Below are 23,511 nucleotides of genomic sequence, written 5' to 3'. Positions count from 1 at the left end.
CCCTCCACCAACATGAACCAAGGTGTAGACACACACAGATCAGGCTAAAGTACTGAGTGAGGGTTTTCGGCAGCTTACCTGGTAGGTGTATGTCCCTTTCAAAGACCACAGATGTAAGTTCCCAATGTCTTCATCTTTAAACACCATTGCAAATTTTTACAGTTACCTGAACTTTTACTTTAGAAAATGGTTTAAGCAAGTGGTCATGGCACACACCTTTAATCCCAACACTTCAGTCCCAAGGAGATAGAGGCAGGCAGAGTTCTAGGCTAGCCTGATCTGCAGAGAGAGTCCCAGGACAGCCAGGGCTATACAGGGAAACCCTGTATTGAAAACTAAAACCCCAAATAACCAAAGCCCAAACCAACAAAACAGAAAAAGAAGCAAAAGAAGAAGAGGAGGAGGAAGAGGGAGAAGAGGGAAAAGAGGAGGAGGAGGAAGAGAAGGTGGAGGAAGAGGAAGAAGAGGAGGAAGAGGGGGAGGAGGAAGAGGAGGAGGAGGAAGAGGAGGAGGAAGAGGAGGAGGAGGAAGAGAAGGTGGAGGAAGAGGAAGAAGAGGAGGAAGAGGAGGAGGAGGAGGAGGAGGAGGAGGAGGAAGAAGAAGAAGAAGAAGAAGAAGAAGAAGAAGAAGAAGAAGAAGAAGAAGAAGAAGAAGAAGAAGAAGAAGAAGAAGGCGGCGGCGGCGGCTTCTTCTTTTCTATGTGCATATGAATGTAAGTCCAATTCCCCAGGCTCCCACCACAGTGGACATTGCTCGCACATTCTGTGTCTTTCCCAGTGGACATTCTCCCACACTGCTGTACTTCAGTGGGTGTTTATTTCTGTAGTCTTCCTCCTTTGCTTCCAGTGCATTGCACTTTGCAATGAGTACTGCTATCTCTCTGAAATTACTTCCTGGAGCGCTAGTCCCACAGACGCCTTGGTCAATTTAAACCATGTGCCTTACTAATGTTATTATTATTATTTAATATCTGAACTCTCATTTCCTCTTTCTCTCTTTCTTTCTGCTAGTTCAGTAATCAGGAAACTATTTATTTAATTTTATTAATTTTCTCCTTTTGGGGGATAATTCTGCAAGTAAGTTTGCTGAACATGCATGTATAAGATCAGGCCAGCCAAACCATGACGAGACGGGTGAGAAGGCTAGGTGCCTGGAAGGATACTCTGCCAAGCTTTTAGAACATGTTTAATTATTAACTTTGGACTGGATATGTAGTCTTTTGTGTTTGTAACACAACATAAGTCAGAACGGAGACAATGGGAAAAGAGGCTGAACTGAGCACATCTGCTCCTGGGCGGTGACACAAAGCTGTCCATCAGCCACTGACTCAACATTTGAACATTTCTCTCCTACTCTGCTCCTAAGTCATGCTAAAATGATCACTATAGCACAATCTAGGAGGAAGGGTACAAAGGGAACAAGTGGGACCTTCTACACAGTTTTGCTCAGAAAAGTTTTAGAAGAAAAAAATGAAGTCTTAAGGCAGGGGTTGCTAATGACAGCATAGATACATACTAGAGACTGTCTGTGCTGACTGGAGGCAGATGAGCTCTGACACGTCTGCAAACTCAAGAGAGACAGCAAGCTTCCCTCTGTGTAGAGCAGTGGTTCTCAACTTTCCTGATGCTGCCACCCTTCAACACAGCTCTTCATGTTATGGTGACCCCCTAACCATGAAATTATTTTGTTGCTATTTCATTAACTGTGACTCTGCTAATTTTATGAATTGTAAATATTTTTGGAGATAGAGGTTTGCCAAAGGATTCACGACCCCTAGGTTGAGAACCTCTGCTGTAAAGGAAAGTGTCTTAGGTTTCAAAAAACTTCAAAGTACAGTTACTAGTCACAGTTTCACTAAGACCATTTCATACCAGCAACTACTAAATCAAAACATTTTAATACATTATTAACATCACATCTGAAACCTCTGAAGAAATGTTTTGTACATTTCAAGAGGAGGAAGGTAGGTTGTCTCAGTAATAATCACCACATGATATTTGCTTGAAGTAAGTTAACTGCCCAAACCCAGGTTCATGTGATTCTACCAAACATATGTGGAAGAACTAGTATCATTTTTTTTTTTAGTCTCCCAAACTAGAAGATGAGGAACATTTTCCAACTCATCTTGTGAGGTCAGATTAACTTACTATCAGACACTGCAAAACAATAACAAACCCAAAAACAAACCTGTAAACCAGTTTTTCGGACAAATAGATATAAAACCACTAGTAAATTGAAAAACATTAGTAAACGGAATTCATCCATCTATAAAGTGTATCATAATTCAGTGAGGCTATGCAAAGCTGGTTCGATGCTCTTAAGTCAATGTAATTCATCATATTAACACCAAGCTTCAGAATACATTCATAATAAAAAGATTCTCTGAAAACAAAAGAGACATTCACTTATTTTATACACTGTAGGTATGTACTCCAAACACAACAGCTAACATCATACATAACTGGGTAAGACAATGTTCTTTCCCTAAAATCAAGAGTAAGACAAACATGGACTCTCTTACTTGTCCTGCTTAATACAGTAGTTGAAAATTTAGTTAATATAATAAGGCATGAAAAAGAAATAAAAAGGAATATAGACTACAGAGGAAACAATAAAACCAGCTTTACGATTGTAGATGCTGAAAATGAACTCCACACACAAGGTTAGCAAGACTCCATGGTTCTGTCCCATAGATCTTAGCCACCTTCCTGTGCAACAGAAATGAAAAACTGGGATTTTTAACTAGCAAAAACATACTACTTATAACCCCTCCTGAATTTGTTTGTTCTTAATTTTATGTATATGAGTGTTTTCCCAGCATTTATGTCTATGCACCATATGTATGTCTGGTACCCAAGATGAGGAGGGCATCATATCCTCTGGAACTGAAGTTCCAGACCATTGTGAGCTGCCATGCTGGTGCTGGGAACTGAACCCCAGTCCTTTGGAAGAGGAGCCATTGCTCTTAACCACTCTCCACCTCTCCACCTTCCAATCTGTAGTTTTGAAGTTCAAATCTAACATTATATATATATATATATATATACACATTCTATCTGCAGTAAATGATAAAATGTGGCAGACAGCTAATGTCTCAATCAATGGGCATGCATTATATGTTCATGAGTTAAAAGATAACATTGTTAGAATTATTAATTATTCCCAGCTTGATATATAGATATAATTCCAATAAAATCCCAGTAAATCTTAATATTTGGTAGACATTAACAAGTGTTCTAAAATTTATGAGTACAAAAAATGTCAAAGAGCCTAGAAGAACAGTGAAGAGGAGAAATTTCAGCTCTGGAGAGGGTAGAGTAAGGGTGTTCTCATCCCTGGTCCTGGACTAGACGGCCATATATAAAACACGCACACAAACAAGCAACTAATGCCTGTGTCACAGCTCACAGAAAAACCAACCAGGGACCACAGACGGGGAAGACTTCGAATACTCTAGGGAAAAATGAAGAGGCAATCTGAGTTTGTGACATTGGTTTGGGTGATGAACTTATAATTACATCAAAGCATGATCATGAAAGAAAACAGCTGATAAACTGGGTCGAATTAAAAACTTTACCCTCAGAAAGACTTGTTAAAAGAACGAAAAGATAACTCTCAGACTGAGAGAAAATATCCGAAAATCAAATATTAAAATAAGGACTTGTATCCATATATATTTACATACGTACATACATACATACACACACAAATCTTTTAAAATTCAACAGTAAGAAAACAATCAGATTTAGAAAGAGACAAAGACACCGGGCCTAGGAAGATGACTGGCCAGCAGAGAATTGTAAAACAGAGCTCAGCATAGTATTCCAGCAGAGAAACTCACATTAAACCAACAGAGAGGGTTGTAGCCATGCAGTCCTGATCTCAGCACTCTGGAGAGTTAGGCAGGAGGATCAGGAGTTCAAGGACAGCCCTGGCTATGCAGTGAACTCCTCAAAGACCCATTCTGCAACAAAGCAAAGCACTCAAAAGAGACAGGTGCTACAAGAACAGACAAATCTAAACAATGGTCACAACATTTACCACGTGCATGGGACAAAACACTCTTATTCTAAAAACAGAATAAAATGGTCATGTCATTTACATGTGATTGCTATGATTCTATAAGAAGATATTCATTCATTCTGTGTGTGTGTGTGTGTGTGTGTGTGTGTGTGTGTTACATGTGCATCTCATGGCATACCTGTGGAGGGCAGAGAACAACTTGCAGGAGTCAGTTCTCCCCTTGTATCATGTGGAGTGCAGTGATTGAACTCAGGTCATTAGGCTTGGTAGCAAGTACCTTTACCCACCAAGTCATCTTGATGGCCCACAGGGCAGTTCCTGACAAGAGGACGATACTAGAGGTACTTTAGTTGTTGTTCTATTGTATTTTATGGGTGTTCTGTCTGCATTTGTGTCTGTCCACCGCATGTGTGAATGGATGTAGTGTTTGAACAGGAAATAAAAAGGAGCTCCAGGGGTTGGGGATTTAGCTCAGTGGTAGAGCGCTTGCCTAGCAAGCGCAAGGCCCTGGGTTCGGTCCTCAGCTCCAAAAAAAAAAAAAAAAAAAAAAAAAAAAAAAAAAAAAAGGAGCTCCAGATAGAATTAAATTTAGAAGATATTTTCTTCCCCTGCTTAATGCTAAGGCAGGCCTTTATCAGGGAGCTTTTTGCTGAAGTCATTGGTTAATCAGTCACTCAAGAGAAGAGGTGAATTCTGTGATATTCCTGTGCTAGACAGTTGTACAGGCAAAGTAAGAACCCTTTGCAACTGGCACGTCAACTCGCAACTGGCACGTCAACTCTGAAGCAAAGATATGCTTCTCCCACATGGTTAGGTGTGAATAACTTAGGGATGGATTATCATGGCTTAAGTACCTAAGTAGTGGATGGACTACAGCAGTAAGAACAAATGAAATGGCACACAAAAATTCCTCAGCCAGAATGAAAATGAAATTTGACTTAGTAAATACTGGTTAAGAATTTTAGTACCTTGGTGCTGAAAAACTTATCAAGAACATTAGAAATACACCACAGGGGCTGGAGAGTTGGATCATTGGTCAAGAGCACTGGCTGCTCTTCTAGAAGGCCTGGGCTATGTTCCCAACGCCCACATGGCACCTATAACTCCAGTTCCAAGGTATCTGATGCCCTCTTCTGGCCTCCACAGGCACCAGGCAAGTATGTGGTATACACATACATGCAGGCAAAATACTTATATACATACAATAAAAATAAATGAATCTAAAAAAAAAATCCACCAGAAGTATGTGGCATTTTATCCATTTGCTCACACATACTTGCTACTAACAGTCAATGGCCTGGCACTGTTCTCAGGGCCTTCAGTAATAAAGAGAAGGTACCTTGCATCCAGGCTCACAGAAGCATTATCTCAAGAGAGCCAAACTACGGCGGTACCCTAGTGCCCAGCAATGGATGGGAACCCTAGTGCCCAGCAATGGATGAAGGATGAGCAGCATGTGGTAAAACTGTGTAATTTACCTTAAAAGGGAAGGAATTTCTAATAGATGAGCTTTGTGGACCTTAGACTATGTCACATAAGGCAAACGAGAGACAGTGGAGCAAATACACTGACGTGGGGTGTCTGAAATAGGTGATTTCTCAGAGTCTAAGAGCAGAGCAGTGGCCACCAGGCTGAGGGTGGGGATGAGGAGTTAATGTTTAACAGTCTCAGAGTTTCGATTTTGCAAGATAAGAATTCTACAGGGGTGGGGGTGAGGGTGGCAGCCATGATTGCACCACAAAGTGAAGGTGCTTCACACCACTTAAAGTAATTAAGACGGTAAAACTTATAAAAAGCAACTGACATCACTTACCAGACTCACGGTTGTTTAGAAAGACAAAGGGTAAGGCTCTTGGAGCTCTTACTTTAGGGAGTTAAGTTGTGCAGTGACTGTCCTGCACATGCTCTGAGTGAGCAGTGTGTCACAGACTAAATGACTAAGGTCACAGTGAACCCTCACCACAGTCCGTCCATCAGTGGTGGAGGACACAGCACAGTGGCTTTGCAGTCATGACAGTGGTGTCAAGAACATCTGCCCATTCTTTCTGCAGGACAAGATGTGCACCTAAGGTGTCCATTCTTTCTGCAGGACGCGATGTGCACTTAAGGTGTCCATGTCACGGTAACTGAGCAGAACCTGTATCAATGCTTGGCGCACACTACAGAGCTTCACTCTGAAGGGATCTTGCTTATCTGTTTTACCTAAGACTTATTTTTATTATTTTTAATTACTTGTACTTAAATGTGTTTGAGTGTGGGTTTCTGGACAACAGTACAGTAACTGCAGAGGCCAAAACGGGTGTCAGATTCCTCAGAACTGAAGTTATAGACAGTTGTGAGCTGTCCAACATGGATGCTGGGAAACAAACTCTGGTCCACTACAACAGTAGAACCCTCAACTGCTGAGCCCTCTCTTTAGCTGGCTTCTATTACTTAAGTAGTGTTCTACTTTTTGAGGAAGGTTTAGAGAAAATGCTTATATCTAATATTTGAAGAATATTGTTATTTCTAAGGCACCATCCATTAGTTGTCATTACCCACGCAGGACCACTTGCTCCACAGCTCTCTCTCTTCTCGTTTCCCTGACTCCTCCCCCCCGGGGAGCTGTGCACTTGTACTGACTGTTGCTCCAGCCTTGTTTTCCCCGATTGCTCTTCTCCGATGCTTGTAGGTGGACTAAAACAACACCAAAGAACTTGTGCCAAGCATGGTGGTACATGCCTCTAAATACAGCACTTGGGAGGTAGAGGCAGGAGGGTCAGAAATTCAAGGTCATTCTACATAGTGATACCAAAGCCAGCCTGGCTACACACACACATGCACAATGCATTAGGTTACACTTGGCTGGTTTTTGTTTGTTTGTTCATTTGTTTTTTAGTTTTTCCGAGACAAGTCTTCAGGCCTAGCAGTCCTGGAACTTGCTTTGGAGAGCAGACTAGCCTCGAACTCACAGAGATTCACCTGCCTTTGCTTCCAGACTGCTGGGACTAAAGGCATGCACAACAATGGCTAGGTATATTTGTCATTTTTAAACTATACCGAATCAGAAGTGACAATAGTAATTAATAACCTTGGCCAAGTTCGGTTGAAAGATTATATAAGAAGTTTTGATTTAGTTTCAAGAATAGAGAGCCAATTAGCAGTTGTTTAAATCAGACTTTTGCTGTTGTTGTACATAAGAAACCCAAAAGTTGATTCTAGATTGGTGACCACTCAGTACTGTCTCCTTAGACCACTCCACAATGTATATACTTTTTTTTGAGACAGGGTTTCATGTGGTCTAGGCTGGCCTCCAACTCACTGAGTTTGTTGGCTCTAGAAAGGGATTCTAGAAAGTAGACACACATTAACTAATAACAAATTCTCTACTGTTTTCCCATTCTTCCTTGTCCATTTGGTCCTTTGGGTAGTCTCCTGCTCACTTCCCATCCACCAGTTTCTCTCTTGCTGGGTCTGACCAGTTTGTATCCCATCCATGTGTTTCTCATTCCAAGTGTTCATTTCTAGTAGCTTTGTAACCTTCCTGGTGCCAATGAAGACATTCTAAAAACAGTACTTGTGCCTGTCTCTTTGGATACTGGCCTATTTAAGCACTTTCTCCCGAAATCTCTTGAAGTGTGGCGCCAGCAAGAAGAGGCGCTTGTTCCAGTGAAATAGTCACACAGTTCTGTCAACTTGTGAGACTACCCTGCCAGGGAAACCTGACACTAGAGAGTGATATGTAATGATTAGTGGGAGACATCCAGGGATGCTTCTCTGGACTCTCTCTAACCTAAGCGTCTTGCCAGGGCCCTGAAGACAGGAGTGTCTGTGCAGGGGTCAGTGGGCCTCTCTGTCCCTAGGAAGGCACGGTGTCCACATTGTCCGCTTTCCCTGCTTTCATGACTGTCTATTTAACTGTAGGTTTAGCTTGTTCAGGCCAGGAGGGCTGAGGCTCCCCCCTTGATGAGTATAGTGTACATCTCTTTTGTTCTTTCTCTTCTGTGTTCTTGGAGCTGGAGGGAATCTCATTATGTTGTGCATCCTAGGCTTGAACTCAAGAGTCAAGCTAATAAGCCTCAGCTCCCAGAAACTAGGATTAGATATGAACATATGTTCTCTTTAAATACTTCAGTATATGTGCATGTGTTGTGTGTGGGTGCATAGGTGTGGTGAGGTCAAACGTTGACATCCAGTGTCTTCCTATGTCTCTCTCCACTTTTAGCAACAAATGTCCTCACTGAACTTGGAGGGACCTCCCTGCTGCTGGGATTACATGCCTGGTTTTTCCTATGGTAGTACAACTCTCAACTCGGGTGTTCATGCTTGCCCAGTCAGCTCTTTAACCTCTGAGCCATCTCCCCGGTGCCTCTTGTCTCTCTGATAGGTTTAAATAATTATATTTATTACCCCCAGCCCTGGCAGACAGTCCTCTCATTTGGTGTACCTGTGGGCTAGCTCAAGTCAATCATTTTCTTGTCTGCTTTGGAATTTTTCAAAGATATTTCAGCAGCCATTAAACAACAGGAGCACCATAGTATTAGCTAAGTGCTCCAGTGCAATCTGGATTCCAAAGCTCATCTGGTCTTCATACCCTCACCCCTCAGAGTTGAGCACGTTCAGCATCACTATAGGAGCAAGTGTGGCTCTACACTGTTTTGGCTCAGACCTCACGGTCCTGGTTTCACTTTGTTTTTAATTCCTGGTCTTTAGTAATTGTTATTCTTTCTTGAGAGCTCAGCTATACTTGACACTTTGTACAGCCATGGAACACAAGGAAAGGTCAGAAGACAATGCTCGGTACTTGATTCTCTCCTTCCATGATGTGAGTTTCAGAGATTGAACTCAGGTCATCAGGCTTGGAGGCAAGTGTTTTTTACTTGCTGACTGTCCCACTGGCCCAATACTTAATATATTTTTTTAATCCTTATTTTATTTTGTTGGTTTTTTTTTTCTGGTTCTTTTTTTCGGAGCTGGGGACCGAACCCAGGGCCTTGTGCTTCCTAGGCAAGCGCTCTACCACTGAGCTAAATCCCCAGCCCCTATTTTGTTGGTTTTGAGACAGAGTCTTACTACATAGCCTTGGCAGTTCTGGAACTTGCTATGAGGGCCAGGCTGGCATGAACTTACAAAGATCTGCCTGCCTCTGCTTCCCAAGTGCTGGGACTAAAGGTGTGCATCACCATGCCTGGCTGACATTAAAACCAACAATATTTCACTGAGATTTCTTGGTGATTTAAACAAGAGGATTTTAATGCTAACTGTGACTCACTGTTTTGCCAGAACTGAAGTTTATTCATAATGAAATCTTAATTTTAAAAACTCTTGAGTATACAGCTGGAGAGATGGCTCAGCAGTTAAGAGCAATGGCTGTTATTCCAGAGGGTCCAGGTTTGATTCCCAGCACCCTCATGGTACCTCACAGACAGTTTTAGGTGATATCCTTTTTTGGCCTACAAGGTCACCAGGCACACAGAGTAGCAGCAGCAGCAGCAGCAGCAGCAGCAGCAGCAGCAGCAGCAGCAGCAGTAGTAGTAATAGTAGTAGTAGTAGTAGTAGTAGTAGTAGTAGTAGTAGTAGTAGTAATGATAAACAAAGATACAAACAAAAACTGAGCCTAACTCGCATTCAGACTGACTGGATAACTTTATACTAGGAATCATGGGTAACAGATATGCAAATGGATCTGAGTATCATTTATCTGTTTAGTGGGCAGCAGGAAGTTCTTTCTCACGAAGTAGAAAAGATAGCGAAAGGATACACAATAGGATACTTACCAGGCTGGGTTTGATGCCCACACTTTCTGCTGCTTCGAATGCCAACAAGAGATTCCTTTTCTGTTTTAAGGAAGACAAAGAGAAGGTGACAGCAGGTGACATGCTACAGAGTATTCACTGTACAAATCAAGTACCATGCAGACCCACTCTGCCTCAGGAAGGAAAGGCTCACAGGTTACTACTGCCACTGGGAAAATGACACTGACTGACACATGAATAAAGACAAACTTTTTGTTGCTTTGTGACTTTTTAAGATTTATGACATTCACCACATTCTGTTGTATCCTGTTTTTTTCACAGGGCTTTGTCACAAATGATAATCAAACAGGTTGTGGCACTGATGAACTTCTGACTGAAGCAGGAGGATTATGAGTTAGAGGCCAGGCTACATAGTGAGACCTTGTCTTAATAAAATTATCAAAGTCACACCTGAAGATAGTTAAATGCAACCAAATGAAAAACTGTTCCCTCCCCCAATCCTAGTCCTCGAGAGAAACTCTTTCTAGTCTTTATCTCCTGTAGTGATTGATCTCTTGCTGACTGCAATCTTACACTATTTATTTTGAAAATTTTACGTGTGTGTGTGTGTGTGTGTGTGTGTGTGTGTGTGTGTGTGTGCGCGCGTGCGCACTCCTGCTGTGTCCAACTTATTGGTGGTCAGAGGGCAACTTGTTGAGATTTGGTCCCAATCCTTCTACGGTTTCTTTTTTTCCCTATAGTGTCTGCTGGCTCCAGACCTCTCTTATTGGAGAACTGTCTCTCATTAACTGGTTTCTTACTTGTTTGGGTGTTTACATGAAGCTCCTAAAACCCTCCTTGCAGCCTGTTGCTCCTGTCCTCACATGAAGGGTCTGCTCAGGTTTGGATTAAGTGTCCTTGGATTACTACCCACTTCCTATTTTTTAAACTCTGAAGCTCTCAGTTACTGTTATTATTCAAGGAAATCTTTGTACCCAAGAACCTCCCAGATCTCTCATCAGTTTGCTTTAGATCCGTCTAACTGGAGTACACACTGAGCAAGGCTATAGAGGAGAAACATGTTCCAGATGCATTCACACAGAAAAATCCTTTTCACCATCATGCTTGGTTACTAGTGGTTGGACAGAGAACTCTAGGCTGAAATTCATTTCTCCTTAGAACTCGAACAGCACTGCTCCCTGAAGTCACGGAGCCTTAGTTTGGAGCTTTGTTCTCAGACTCTTCCTCGCTCTGGTCTGACCTCTCTCTGTACACATAATCTCAATTACTTGTCCTGCTGTCCCACCTCAATAATTCATATGAAAGCCATTAAGTTTTAGAAATTTAACTAGATATTTTAAGTCCAATTGAGAAGCATGTTCACACTTTGTCCTATGCATAATTTTGCAATTTGATACATTTAGGGCTTTTCATTTCCTTGCCTAGTACTAGGGATTGAACCCAGGCCTTGTGTAGACTAGGCAAGTCCTTTACCACCGTCACAATTAAGGTTATATTTAAGCTAGGTGTGCATTTACAACCACAGCTTTTTAGGCAGCTAAGGGAAGAAGATCACTGGGAGTTTAAGGTCATTTACAACTGATTTTCTATTTTTCCATTTCCCACGGTCTTCATTGTGTCCTGTTTAAACATTAGGCCCTAGGCCAAAAGGTGCCTCGACATTGAAGTCGTCTTGCTCCTGTATAAACTCCATCAGAGGAAAAGCAGACTCTCTGCGTGCTTGGTTTTAGCCTGTGGTAAGCTGCTGATCAGTGGTGATACTGCCCAGTCCAGCTGTCTTCCCTGACACTTGGGGAGAGTGAGGGCAATAACTGGAAAACTCACCCTGTTTCAGAGACACTGCTCTGCGTTGCTGAGCAGACCCAGTGGGGGTCCTTCAGCTCACACTAGAGGAGCAATCCCTACCTTTGTGCTAATGGAGCCTTTGTGCTTACTCTATTTGGTCAGGCCAGTTTTTAGGGTACATTGCTTAGGAAGCTGAGCTACAAACAATTCTTATGGCTCATGAGGCTGAATTGCCAAACTACTTCCTAAAAAGGCAGCTCCAATAAACATGTCCTTTTCTCCCTGAGTCCTTACCTGCCAAATGTGTCAGGCTAAACATGGCATTTTATTGTTTTAATTTGTATTATTGGGTTACTAATAAGGTCTAAAGAGAAGGCATTTATAAACCAAACATTTCAATTAGAATTCTGCTAAGACTTTCTAATATGATTCAGATAAATGTATGCTTTCTATGTAGAAATTGAACAAGAGTAAATAGACCGTCTTGGAAAACCGCCTCAAAAGGCTCTGAAGCACCATCTCGAGGAGCAAGACAGGGAGATTTATTGTTGGTGGTGGTCATAAAGATGACGCTTGCTTATTTTGATGGTAACAGGACACCAGTGGCCGGGTCATTATCCCAGTCTCCTCCCACTGCACACGCTGTGCTGAGACCAGAGGACAGAAGAGTGGGTGCCCAGTGAGGAGCTGGGGAGGAGAGCCAATGTCCTCAGGCCATGTGTTTTGCTTCAGTGGAAGCTCTGCCATTCAAGTGGGGACAGAGTGACAGGCCATTTCTCAGGGCCTGCCCTATGTGGGGTGGGGTGAGTCTAGGACCTTATCTGATGCAGAACTTGGTCCTCAGCTTGGCTGGGAGGACATTACTGGTGCAGTGTCTTTCTTTCTTTAAGTAAGTGGGAGAAAGGATCTGACGCACAGTCATATAATTTCAGATACCGACATAATCACTCTATACAACCTGACTCTGGGCCTTGTAGAAGAGCTTGCACAAGCTGACATCTGAAGACTCTATTTCTAATGAAAACAAAATACTTCACCCACACCTTCCACCCACTGTAATGTACACCCTGCCACTGCATTTAATACCATACACGATATCCTTGTTTATTTAAGGAACAGTCTCCTGTAGCCCAGCCTGGCCTTGACCTTACTGTGTGGCTAACAATAATCCTGGACTCCTGATCTCCATGTCCCCACCTCTCAAGTGCTGGACTTATGGCCATGCACCACTGTGCTAGTTCTTATTTGAATTCTGAATGAATGAATTTTCTATGGTGCCAGGGCTGAAGTCCAGGCTCTTACTCATGAGACTCACTGGGCTCAACCACTGAGCCTAGATCCTTTATCATACTATTTTTATATTTCAATCTGAATGACAATTTTAATTAACAGTATATTTCTATAGTTAGTGCCCTTTGTAATGGTAGTGTATCCCACAAAGTACAACCAGCAGCCGACAACCCCTCATGCTGAGTACACAAGATCATAGGGCAGAGTCTGGACCATGTCACTCATCCAGGAGGGTCTGTGGTAGTCATACTCCCTTTGAAGCCCAATACCAAACATGTCCTTTCTGCTCAGTAGTACTGTTGCCTCAGGGAAATTACCCTCATCAAAAGTTCCACGCACGTTCAGTTGATGTTGTACTGATGGGTTTCTGTTGACACGTGACAAGTGATTTTAACAACCCTCCTCTACAATGATGGATCTGGCCTCCCTCAGTGTACTCCACCCCTGTCCACCATACCCTGAGCTGTAGCCATTGCTTCTCTCCTTAGGGTACAGCCAGGGCAGAGCCAGATACTTCTTCAGGGAGTAGTGGGCCAGGGGTGACTGACCGAGTCCTCACTCATGAGGCTGGCACGCTCAAACTCAACTGGAGTTGACAAGGCGTTGTGCAGCCGAACACATCTGAATGTGACAGTCCTGGTATGTGATGCTGCTGACTCGTCACCTTAAGTGGTCCTTCACCACTGGCTCTCGAATGACATCAGTGACTCGTTGTCACCTTAAGTGGTCCTTCACCACTGGCTCTCTTGAATGACATCAGCAAAGATCAGAAAAAGAAACTCAGCCAGATGTGTGGGGAGCAGGGCATCTGTCCCAGAGCAGTGACGGCAGTCTGCCCTGACGCACATCTCCACATCTGCAACCTGAGCAGTTGTCTAGGTGCCCAGTGCAGGGATTTCAGGGATTCAGGGTGAGACAGGGGTTTGGTCACCAGGAAGCTTGTGATACAGAGTGTGAGAACAAACACCTACAGGCCCGTTATCTTCCAACAGGCCTGAACTGGTTCAAGGGCAAGGAAGCCAGGCCTGCTGACCTCAGATAAACAGTCACTTTCAGGAAGACGCAGGGTTTAGGCTGTGTGCGTGCTTCAGCTTAACTTGCCATCATTTTTGGAAGGACCCTTGATTATTTTGAAATCTGTTATGCTCTATTTACATAATTATTTTTGTATCATCTCAGCAGAGGGGTGTGGAGAATCAGTAGGTTGGGGAGGGAATGCCAGCCAGGTCACAGTCAGATGTCCTGCTGTGCCTTGGCCTCTGTGATGGCTGAGGACCCTTTCCAGTTCCCTCTGCTGGGTCATTCTCCCCTCTGTGCTTCTATCGTGCTGTGGAGAGGGCCTGAGTGTGCCCCAGAAGGTCTATGTGCTGAGAGCCTGACCAGCAGCACATGAAGTAATAGAACCTTTAGGATATGGATAAAGCAGGTGATTGGGAATCTCACTCTCTGAAGAGATCAATGTAGTTCCTGTGAGACACTGATTACTTCCTGTGAGAGCAAATTACTATAAGAGCACACTTAGCCTCTGAATCTCTCTGGCTTCTTGGCTCACCCTGCGTTTCTCTTCTGCTGTGATGTTTCCTACCATGAGGCCCTCAGAGAGGCCAAACAGATGCGACTCTACCCTTCCAACCTCATTGGACAGTGCAAATACAGAGAGCTGCTTCATCTCAGGAAGTCCCACCACATAGCACAAATCTTCACTGATTCCCCTCACATCCACTCTTATCTGATTCACAATCTGAACTCCAGATCTGCTGTTTGCCTGCCTAACATAACGCTTGAGTATTTTAGACATCTCAGACTCAACATGACGCACTGTGTCTCTTTCCCCTAAACATCACATGGCCATACTCAGCCTGTTTCACGGGTTACACGGCACCCCGCACGGAAATGCTTTGAAAACAACTACACTTTCCATGCTAGACATTTAACCCAGGGTCTGCTACATGCTGGATCACTGCTATGCCATTAGCTACATTGCCAGTCCTATAAGATATTCTGTGATGGGTGTGTGTGTGTGTGTGTGTGTGTGTGTGTGTGTGTGTGTGTGTGTGTATGTGTGTGTGCATGCCAACTTGGCTATGTCTGGTATTCAAATATTTAACCAAACATCATTACTTTCTTTATTTAAAATAGATAAATAGATAAATATTTATTTATTGAGTGTGCACGCACTTATGTGTGGAGATTGGGGACAGCTTGTGGGAGTTGCTTCTCTCCTTCCACCATGTGGGTCCTGGTTTAAAGGGAGTCAGTCAAGCTTGGGAGCAATGTCCTTACCCACCGAGGCATCAGCCCACTAGGAAGGTGTTTACAGAGTAAGGTTAGGCAAGGCACAGCGGCACACGACTGGGACCCAAGACGCAGGAGGCATAGATAGGTATATCTCTGTGAGTTAGAGGCCAGCCTGGTCTACCTAGTTAGGTGATATTAACATTTACATTGCTGGGCTTGTCATAAAGCTGATGACTCTCTGGAATGTGGGCGAGCCTAATTCAATCAACTTAATAGGAAAAAATGGAGTTCCTTTAAGAGACAGGAAGGGAATTCTGATATCTGTCCTTCCTCCACCTCCCACTGGAGAAGACTTTGTAAAGTGAAGATAACAGATGAACCAGGGTTTTCTCTAGAAAGTGGGTGACAGGATCCTCTCAGCAACTACAGAAGACTGGAATTCACTGTTTTTCTTGATAATAAAGGGCATGCATTGAGAAGGGCAGCTGAGATGTACTTGCTGAGGACAGGATCCGCACTGCAGTCACATCCTGCCCTTGCATCCTTCCTGATGTCCACCCCAGTTCTATTAAGCCCCCCCTACCCACCCGGTAATGAACTGCCACAGAAGTTCTGTTGGCTCTCTTAGAGAAGTGGGGTGGCACAGGCAATGACTTACTTTCTCCTGACTGTTCAACTCCTGGTACGGGATGTGGGCAGGCAGGTAGGTGTGCAGCAGAGCACAGAGGGCCAGGCCATCACTCCAGCTGCTGCTGAAATTGGTGATATCAATGTTCTGTGGAGAGAGTAAACCGAGTGTTAACCCACACTGTACCATCAAGGACAGGAGTCAAACAATATGCTGTAGGCGTCTACCTTTGGGTTTGGGTGACACAACATAATGAATTGCATTCCTTGGGGTGTGTTTGGCTTTGGTAACAGGAATGACCTGTTGTGGCCCACATCCATTCACAGGTATTTGTGTAGGGCAAGATGAGACCATGAGGAATTCTTGCTTATTCCTTGGGGAGCCTTTAAGGCCCGATATGAATCTTATCTCAAATTACTCCCCCGATAAGTTTTGTATATCCAGCATTTCCCAGACTTATTGTCCAAGGAAGAACAATCACCACCATCACCACCACCACCACCACCACCCCATTCTTTTCCTTCTGCTCTATTATGTCCTAACTGCTCTCAATTCTTTGCTGTTCATTTACTGTGGATAGACTTGCCTCTACAGGTATGGAAATGATTCCACTGTAATAAGGTATTTCTCCTAAGCATCAGATTCAAAGGAAAAAACCTCAACCCATCTGCATTTCTAATCTGTGCGACCATTTAAAATAAAAGGGCCAAAGTCATCCATACACTAAGTCATCTCTTGTCCAAATCTGTAGCTTCATAGTTCAGACATTGTTTTGTTTTATTGTTGCTATTTTTTCTTTTAGTTTTGTTATTTTTTTTAAGAGCTTCTTAGGATAGAGATCTTATTTCCCTGAAGACTTATCCCCAGAGAGAGAGAAAGAGGCACCTATGGCATAGTTTAAATTTTGGCAGCAATAGGGTCACACAGACCCCAAAGCATTCATTATATATGGGCTATTGCCAATGCCCCTGGTTACTCTCCACAACTTGACAGTAAGCCCTACTGCTGAAGAGACCACATACTTGAGTCTGAGTCACAGAACTTGGAGAAATCAAGCTGCCACTCAACTGGAAGCGGAGAGGTATGCTTTCAGAAGAGAAAAACAAACACCATTCTCACCCAGTTGTGAACCCCACAAGCTACAATAAATGACTGGCCTTACAAGATACACCTGCTGCTTCAATAGCAGCAGTGATGTCATGGAAGTGACCAACCACCTTCTGATTAGCTCTACAGCTCTTTCCATAATATGGAAGTCATGCCTTGCCCCGTTTTAGGGACCAAGAACTTGAGGCTGGATAGGTCCCAGGCCTTAGGGAACCCAATACTATTATCCTGCTAAATGGACACAGTATTAAAACAACCCCTAAGGCATAGTACACAGATCAGAGCATCTCTCAATTCTCATCAGAGAAGCTCCCCAGTGCAGAAGATGGCAATTAACAGAGACCTCAACTGGTCACTGTGCAGAGAGTAAGAAACTGTGGACTGCTTAGTGCCATACATATCATACCCTACCTTCAAACTCAAGGATCTTCATGGAAGAAGGGGTGGAGAGATTGTAAGAGTCAACAGTGGTTGATAACACTAAGAACATAGTGTTTCCCTGACAACAGGGCAGTCACACATATGAATTCAGCAATTGTGAGAGCAGGTATAAGACCTTCTCAAGCTCCAGCCAAAAAGATGGTGGAGGTGGTGAAATGTAGTCATGAAATCCAACTACTAGCTAAAGAGCTACCAGGACTGACAGCTGCTGGGAGAGGGAATCAGTTTTCTTTAGTGATATAATCAGTGGTATGCTGACTGAACCCTGGCAGGCCCCATCTCTGAGGAGTAGCTTGGCAACACAAACTGGACTCCATAGGAGGAGGAGGGGGAGGGGGAGGGGAAGGGGAGGAAAGGAGAAAAGGGGCGGAAAGGAGAAAAGGGGAGGGGAAAGGAATGAGGAGGGGAAGGAGAGAAGGAAGGGGAAGAAGAGGTAGAAAGAAGAGAGGGACAGGGAAAGAGGGGGAGGGGGGAAGGACAGGGACAAGGAGATCTGCGGGTTGGTTGTTTTTTGTTTTTTGTTTTTGTTTTTTTTAAATCAATTTGACACATACTTAGAGTTATCTGGAAGGAGAAAGCACCATTGAGAGCCTTCATGAGCCTGCCTGTAGATATGTCTGGAGCATTTGTATTTATTTACTTATTTTGATTAGTGATTGATGTGTGGGGCGGATAGGTAGTGGTCAATACAGGCAGAGGCCCCCAGCAGGTGGTCCTGGACTATATAAGAAGCAGCCTAAGCAAGCCAGGGGGAGTGAGCCATTAAGCAGTGTTCCACTGTGGCTTCTGCTTCAGTTCCTGCTCTGACTTCCTTTGGTGACAGGCTGTGATGTGGAAAGTATAAGCCAAATAAATCCTTCCCTCCCTGAGTTGCTTTTGGTCATGGTCTTTATCATAGAAATAGAAACCTAACTAGAAAAATCAATCTCAAAGTTGGGTTGGAGGGCGGAAAGGGTGGCTATGGGATAAGTGTGAGAGGGTGGTAAATGTTCAAAATGAGTCGTATAAAATTGTATGAAACTCAAAGACTTAATAAAAATATTGTTAACCCCTACCCCCTAAACAAAATACATGTGCTGGAGGAAAGTAAGTCTAAGAACATTTGGAACAGAAACTACTAGTGTTTTTGTTTCTTTTTAAAATCTGATTTATTTTATATGTACTGGTGTTTTAGCTGCATGTGACATATGTACATGTGCTTGCCTGGTGCCTGTGGAGGCCAGAGAGGGCCTATGGTCCCTGGAACTAGAGTAGGCACCATAGGGTGCTGGGAATCCAACCCAAGTCCTTTATAAGAGCAACAAGTGCTCTGAACTACTGAGCTGTCTCTCCATCTACGAAATTAATGTTTCTAATCCTATGGTCTGTATCCACGTGGGCCTCCCCATGCTTAGGGATAGAGTCTGAAGACAGAATGTAGGGCATTCTGCCTGGTTTCTTTGAGGACCCCGAGTAGGCAGAAGGTGTTGCCCCTTTCCCTCTGCTCAAGAGCCTCATCTAGCACTTGTCTCTGTCTCCTTGTGGGAAACCTGCCTTTTTATCATGATGGGAAATCTGCCTTCTATTTCCTTGGACTTGAAGCTACTATGTTGCCTCAGGAGTTGGGATGTCTACTTCTGAAAATCAAGAAAAAAAATCCCGGAGGTTAATATTGTACTATAATACTATCTGGCCTCAACACAGAGAGAGGGGAAAATTAGCCAAAAGATAAAATCTTAAATATCATCCTACAGCTGGACCTACTTTGTAAAAATCACGGGAAGTGATCTAAGTTCCTTATATAAGGGTCAGTATGGCTGCTGGTAAAATTCCTTCCCTGGAGGAGATATAAACAATGTCTACCCCTCTGCCAAAGATCTCACTGACAAACTAATAAAGTAACCAACATCCCAATGTTTAGTATGAGGAACCAACGAGTTGTTATTAGGCTTGCGTGAGGGGTTGTGAGCAGGAGCGTGAGGGGCTTTAAAGCAGCCACACTGGGAGGTCTGTACTCAGTGGGCATGGAAACTCTTCTATGCTACCGAAAGCTCCCTCCCTAAGTCCTTTCCAGTCCTATATACACTCTTGTCCTTCCTGATGCACATGCAATTGAGGTAGAATTGCATATACCTGGTTGGGAAGAGTGGCCAGAGACTTCGATAAGAGTCCCCTAATTCTCCCCACCCCTCCTTCTACACAGGGAAACTTGGCAGTCCCCAAGCCCAGCAGTGAGGCACAGCTGAACTCATGGAGATGGTGGCAGTATGGCTCAGTGGATAGTCCTGTGCAACAGTGGTTCTCTACCAGGACCAGAGACACTACAGAAAATAACAAAAGGAGAAGAAGCCCCACAGGGCACACGAGGACAGTGCTTCTTGTTAGCGTCCACTCTTGCATCTCTTACCTTGCTCAGCACTCCTCTAAGTAGAATGCGTGGACACTCTGAACTAGAGGTCTATGATCAATCCCAGACTCTCAGAGAGAAACAGTGATGGTCCTTCTCTGGGAACCCCTGAAACAGCACTAGGTGACTCCTATACGGATTCTATCTTGTCTTACGGGGACTTCCAAACCTCCATTCTGTTCTTTTTTCAGAAGTGCTTGACTTCCTAAAAGAATACAACTTTTTCCTATTGCTCTGTTTTTCCCTTAAAAAATTATTTCTAAAATTTCCAAGCACGAACAGCTGATAGCCTAAGAACATTCAATAGCACAGGAACCTCAGGCACCATGGACCCAAAGAGACCTGAAGAACTCACCCTAAACACAATCTCCTTACAGGACTGGAGGCACTCAAGGCAGACTGAGAAGTGACCAAAAGGCAGGCCTACTGACAGGCCTCAAACTCAGAGATCTGCCTGCCTCTGCCTCCTGAGGACTGTGAGGGAGGTGTGCATCACGTGATATACCTACCTTAAAAGAGCATGCAAACAGGAATGTTTGGGGGAAATACAAAGGCCTTGCCAAGTATATACTTACAAAGTAAGGCATTCCTTTTCCTTCTTAAACTAATTAAAATAGTATTTGATTCTATTAAATGTTCTATAAAGTCTTAAAATGCTCTTTGTTTATAGAAAACAACTTTTATTAGAGTCATAAGATAAAAGTTTCATAGGTTATAAAATCTGATATTGGAAACAAATTTTTAATAATAGTTTCCTTTCTCCAAACCTCTTTAAAATATTACTAATTTATTCATTTGTGTAATAGTCATTGCAGTACTAGACCAATTGTAATGATTTCTTTTTCAGAAACATTCTTAAGATTTACATGTTAAATATGAAGTTTTTACTAAAGCCATAGTAATATAAAAGTGCTAATTATGTTTGTCAAATATTTGTTAAATTTTCTTTCATGATGGGGATGATAGGAGATAAAATACCAACAAACAGTAGCTTTCACAATTGGATGAATTTATATATAATACAATGGCTGTGTCATTAAATATAAAGATGATAATAACGCCTTACATTGCTAGGATGAGCTTTAACTTACAGTTACAACATTGGGACTACAATTCATGGCTTTGGGGCTAGAGATGGCTGCTTTTGCAGAGGACCAGGTTTGGGTCTCAGGACCCGTCTAGCAGCTGTCAGTTGATTTGTTACTGGAGTTCCAGGAGGCCTGGTGCTCCCTTCTGGCCTCCAAGTATACCAGGCATGCATGTGGTACACATACATAATGGCAAAACACTCACATAAAAGTAAATAAATCTAACAAAAAGATTGTTTATTCTAAACAAACAGTAACAAGACCAACCCACTGCCTTTCTACAATGTGTTCTTCACCTTCAAAAAAAGAGATTGTCAAGATTCTTTTGTAGTGTGCAATTTAAAATATATATATATATATATATATATTTTTAAAGCAAGCCAAAGGTGTCTACCTGGCCAGCTTTAAGCCTTATCAATAATCCAGCTAAGTGCTATGTCTGTAAAGTTATTGCTTTTCTTTTTTTTTTCCCTTTTTCTTTCTTTCTTTCTTTCTTTCTTTCTTTCTTTCTTTCTTTCTTTCTTTTTTTTTTTCCAGAGCTGAGGAACACAGGGCCTTGCACTTGCTAGGCAAGCGCTCTACCACTGAGCTAAATCCCCAACCCAGTTATTACTTTTCTAATTTATATAAAAATTATGTTTTTAAAAGAACAGATTTCAGATATGGTCACGTGACTTTAATGCCAGCACTCAGGAGGCAGAAGCAAGTGGATCTCTGTGAACTTGAGGACAGCTTGGGTCTAAACAGAGTCTCAAGTCAGTCAGGGCCACACAATGAGACCCTGTCTCAAAGGAAAAGAGGTCCAGATTTTGGATTAAGAATTGCTTATGCCTTTCTAACCGATATTTTAACCTAAAACTGCCAATAAACAATCCTTAATATTTTTAAAGACTCTTTATATATGACTGTGTATATACGTATGTGCTTATAAGTTTTTATGTTTAAATAGTATCAAACTGGATTATAAGTAAATGGTTATATTAGTTAAAACAACCAACTTAGCTCCCATTCCTTTTAGCACATAATGCAAGCAAGTTAGATAAGCGTAAATTAGATGATCTGGTTGACACAGCTCTGATGTAGTGTGGAAAAACTGATTGGCTCATTACATGATGGCTCTGGTTCAGGGAATAAAATAAGGCTTTGATGCACAGACAACTCCTGCATCTGGAGATGATCCTATAGGCTCTACTGCTCCTGGAGGCTGAGAATGGGGATAGTGGCTTAGCCCTGTATGTTCAGCTTTCTTTCGGTAATGTATTTTTAAAAGGATTTTATGTTTTATAAAATAATTGCTCATAGTTTCTACTAAATGTGTTGGGGTCTGATTAACAGTCTTACATCAGGCCTATTAACATGTGACCCTGTCAGCCTTTATCTAAGGGCTACACAACAGCTACATTTTAAAGAATGATTTATTCCTCAGAACTGTATAATGGGCCTTTTGGGTATTTATCCACCATACTTGGACAGCCATGTTAATGTGGACAGAGACCGATATTTTGGCCCTTGCCCTATAAGGTCACTGTGGTCCCAGGCACATGTCTCAATGGGTCTTGCATCTCTGGGAGTCACTTGTCCTCTTGATCAGAGAGGCCATGGAGATCCAGACAGCACACTTTCACCAGTGCACATTCTGCCAAGAGGAACATCAATAGGGACGTATGATCCCTGTGCTTCCAAAGGAAGGCCCATGGTCAGCAAGACACTGACCCAACCCAGCAGATGGCAAACTGCTTAAACAAAAGGCGAAAGGAGCAGAGGATCCTCCTATCTCTCAAGTGACCCCGAGGGCCAGAGTCTCAACTGTCCTTAACAGTTAAATAATAGTAATTTTTGGCTACCTACATGGTCTTGTTAAACACCCAGCATGAGAGTACAGGGAAAAGTGATTGGCATAAGAAAAAACAAAAAGGTAAACTAAACTTTAAAACACAAGAAGCAATAATTCAGAGTTTACATAGACCTTCCCATTAATGTCTATATATGTGTTAGGCATAACAGATAAGCCAACTGCAGCCACCCAGGTACAATACAAAGACAGATGTATTTATGTAAGTCTGCTTAGGTACACTTATGTAAATGTATCAGCAGGAGCAACCTTGTTTCATGTTTGATGTTCTATTCTCTTTGGATGGTCTTGGTTCTCAATGGTTACATCCTCACACTGTGCTCTTTTGAGTCTTTTCATTATCACATTCTTGATTCTTTTCAAGACAGGGCCTCACTATGTAGCTCTGGCTGTCCTTGAACTCTCCATGTAGACCAGGCTGGTCCCAACTCATGGAGATCCAGCTGTCTCTGCTTCCCAAATGGTGAGATTAAAGGTAAGTACTACTGTAGCTGACACATTCATTCTTAAAATTATTATTTTTCATCTCATCCCATCCTAATATATAACCATTAGTGTTGTTAAAAACTTAATCTAAGAGCAAACGACAACGGATGTCTTCCTGGGACAAACATGGCATGGCTCTCCTGGTCCTTGTCCTTTGTTAGATCATGGGTTGTTGGTATAATCAACCTGTTCAAGGCCAGCCTATTACAGAGTGAATTCTAGGACATCCAGGGCTACATACACAGAAAGAGACCCTGTCCTCTATAAACAAGAACCAAACCAAACCAAAACATTAAGTCTTTATCCTAGTATTTTATGTATATAAGCGTCTTACCTGCATGCATTTATGTGTACTGAATGCACGTCTGGTACCCTTGAAGGCTAGAAGAGGGTTTTGAATCCTCTAAGACAGGAGTTACAAATGGTTACAAGCTGCTATTGAATGTTGGGAA

At 42.7% G+C, this 23,511-nt stretch overlaps 1 protein-coding gene across 5 annotated transcripts in view; it reads right to left on the bottom strand.

Moving 5' to 3' along the window:
* The window catches only part of Specc1 (sperm antigen with calponin homology and coiled-coil domains 1), a 274,496-nt gene that overhangs the window by 3,651 nt on the left and 247,334 nt on the right, over positions 1-23,511 (bottom strand). For all 5 annotated transcript variants that reach the window (XM_087571814.1, NM_001428980.1, XM_087571812.1 and 2 more), the window contains 2 exon segments: positions 15,730-15,846; positions 9,780-9,839 (listed from right to left, as the gene is read on the bottom strand). In XM_087571814.1, the coding sequence (XP_087427940.1) occupies positions 9,780-9,839; positions 15,730-15,846 (177 nt within the window).

This window comes from Rattus norvegicus, chromosome 10, assembly GCF_021556685.1.
Source record: "Rattus norvegicus strain SHRSP/BbbUtx chromosome 10, alternate assembly SHRSP_T2T, whole genome shotgun sequence".
NCBI lineage: Eukaryota > Metazoa > Chordata > Mammalia > Rodentia > Muridae > Rattus > Rattus norvegicus.
The sequence above is the reverse complement of the archived record's forward strand: the minus strand, read 5'-3'. Positions and strand labels throughout refer to the sequence as shown.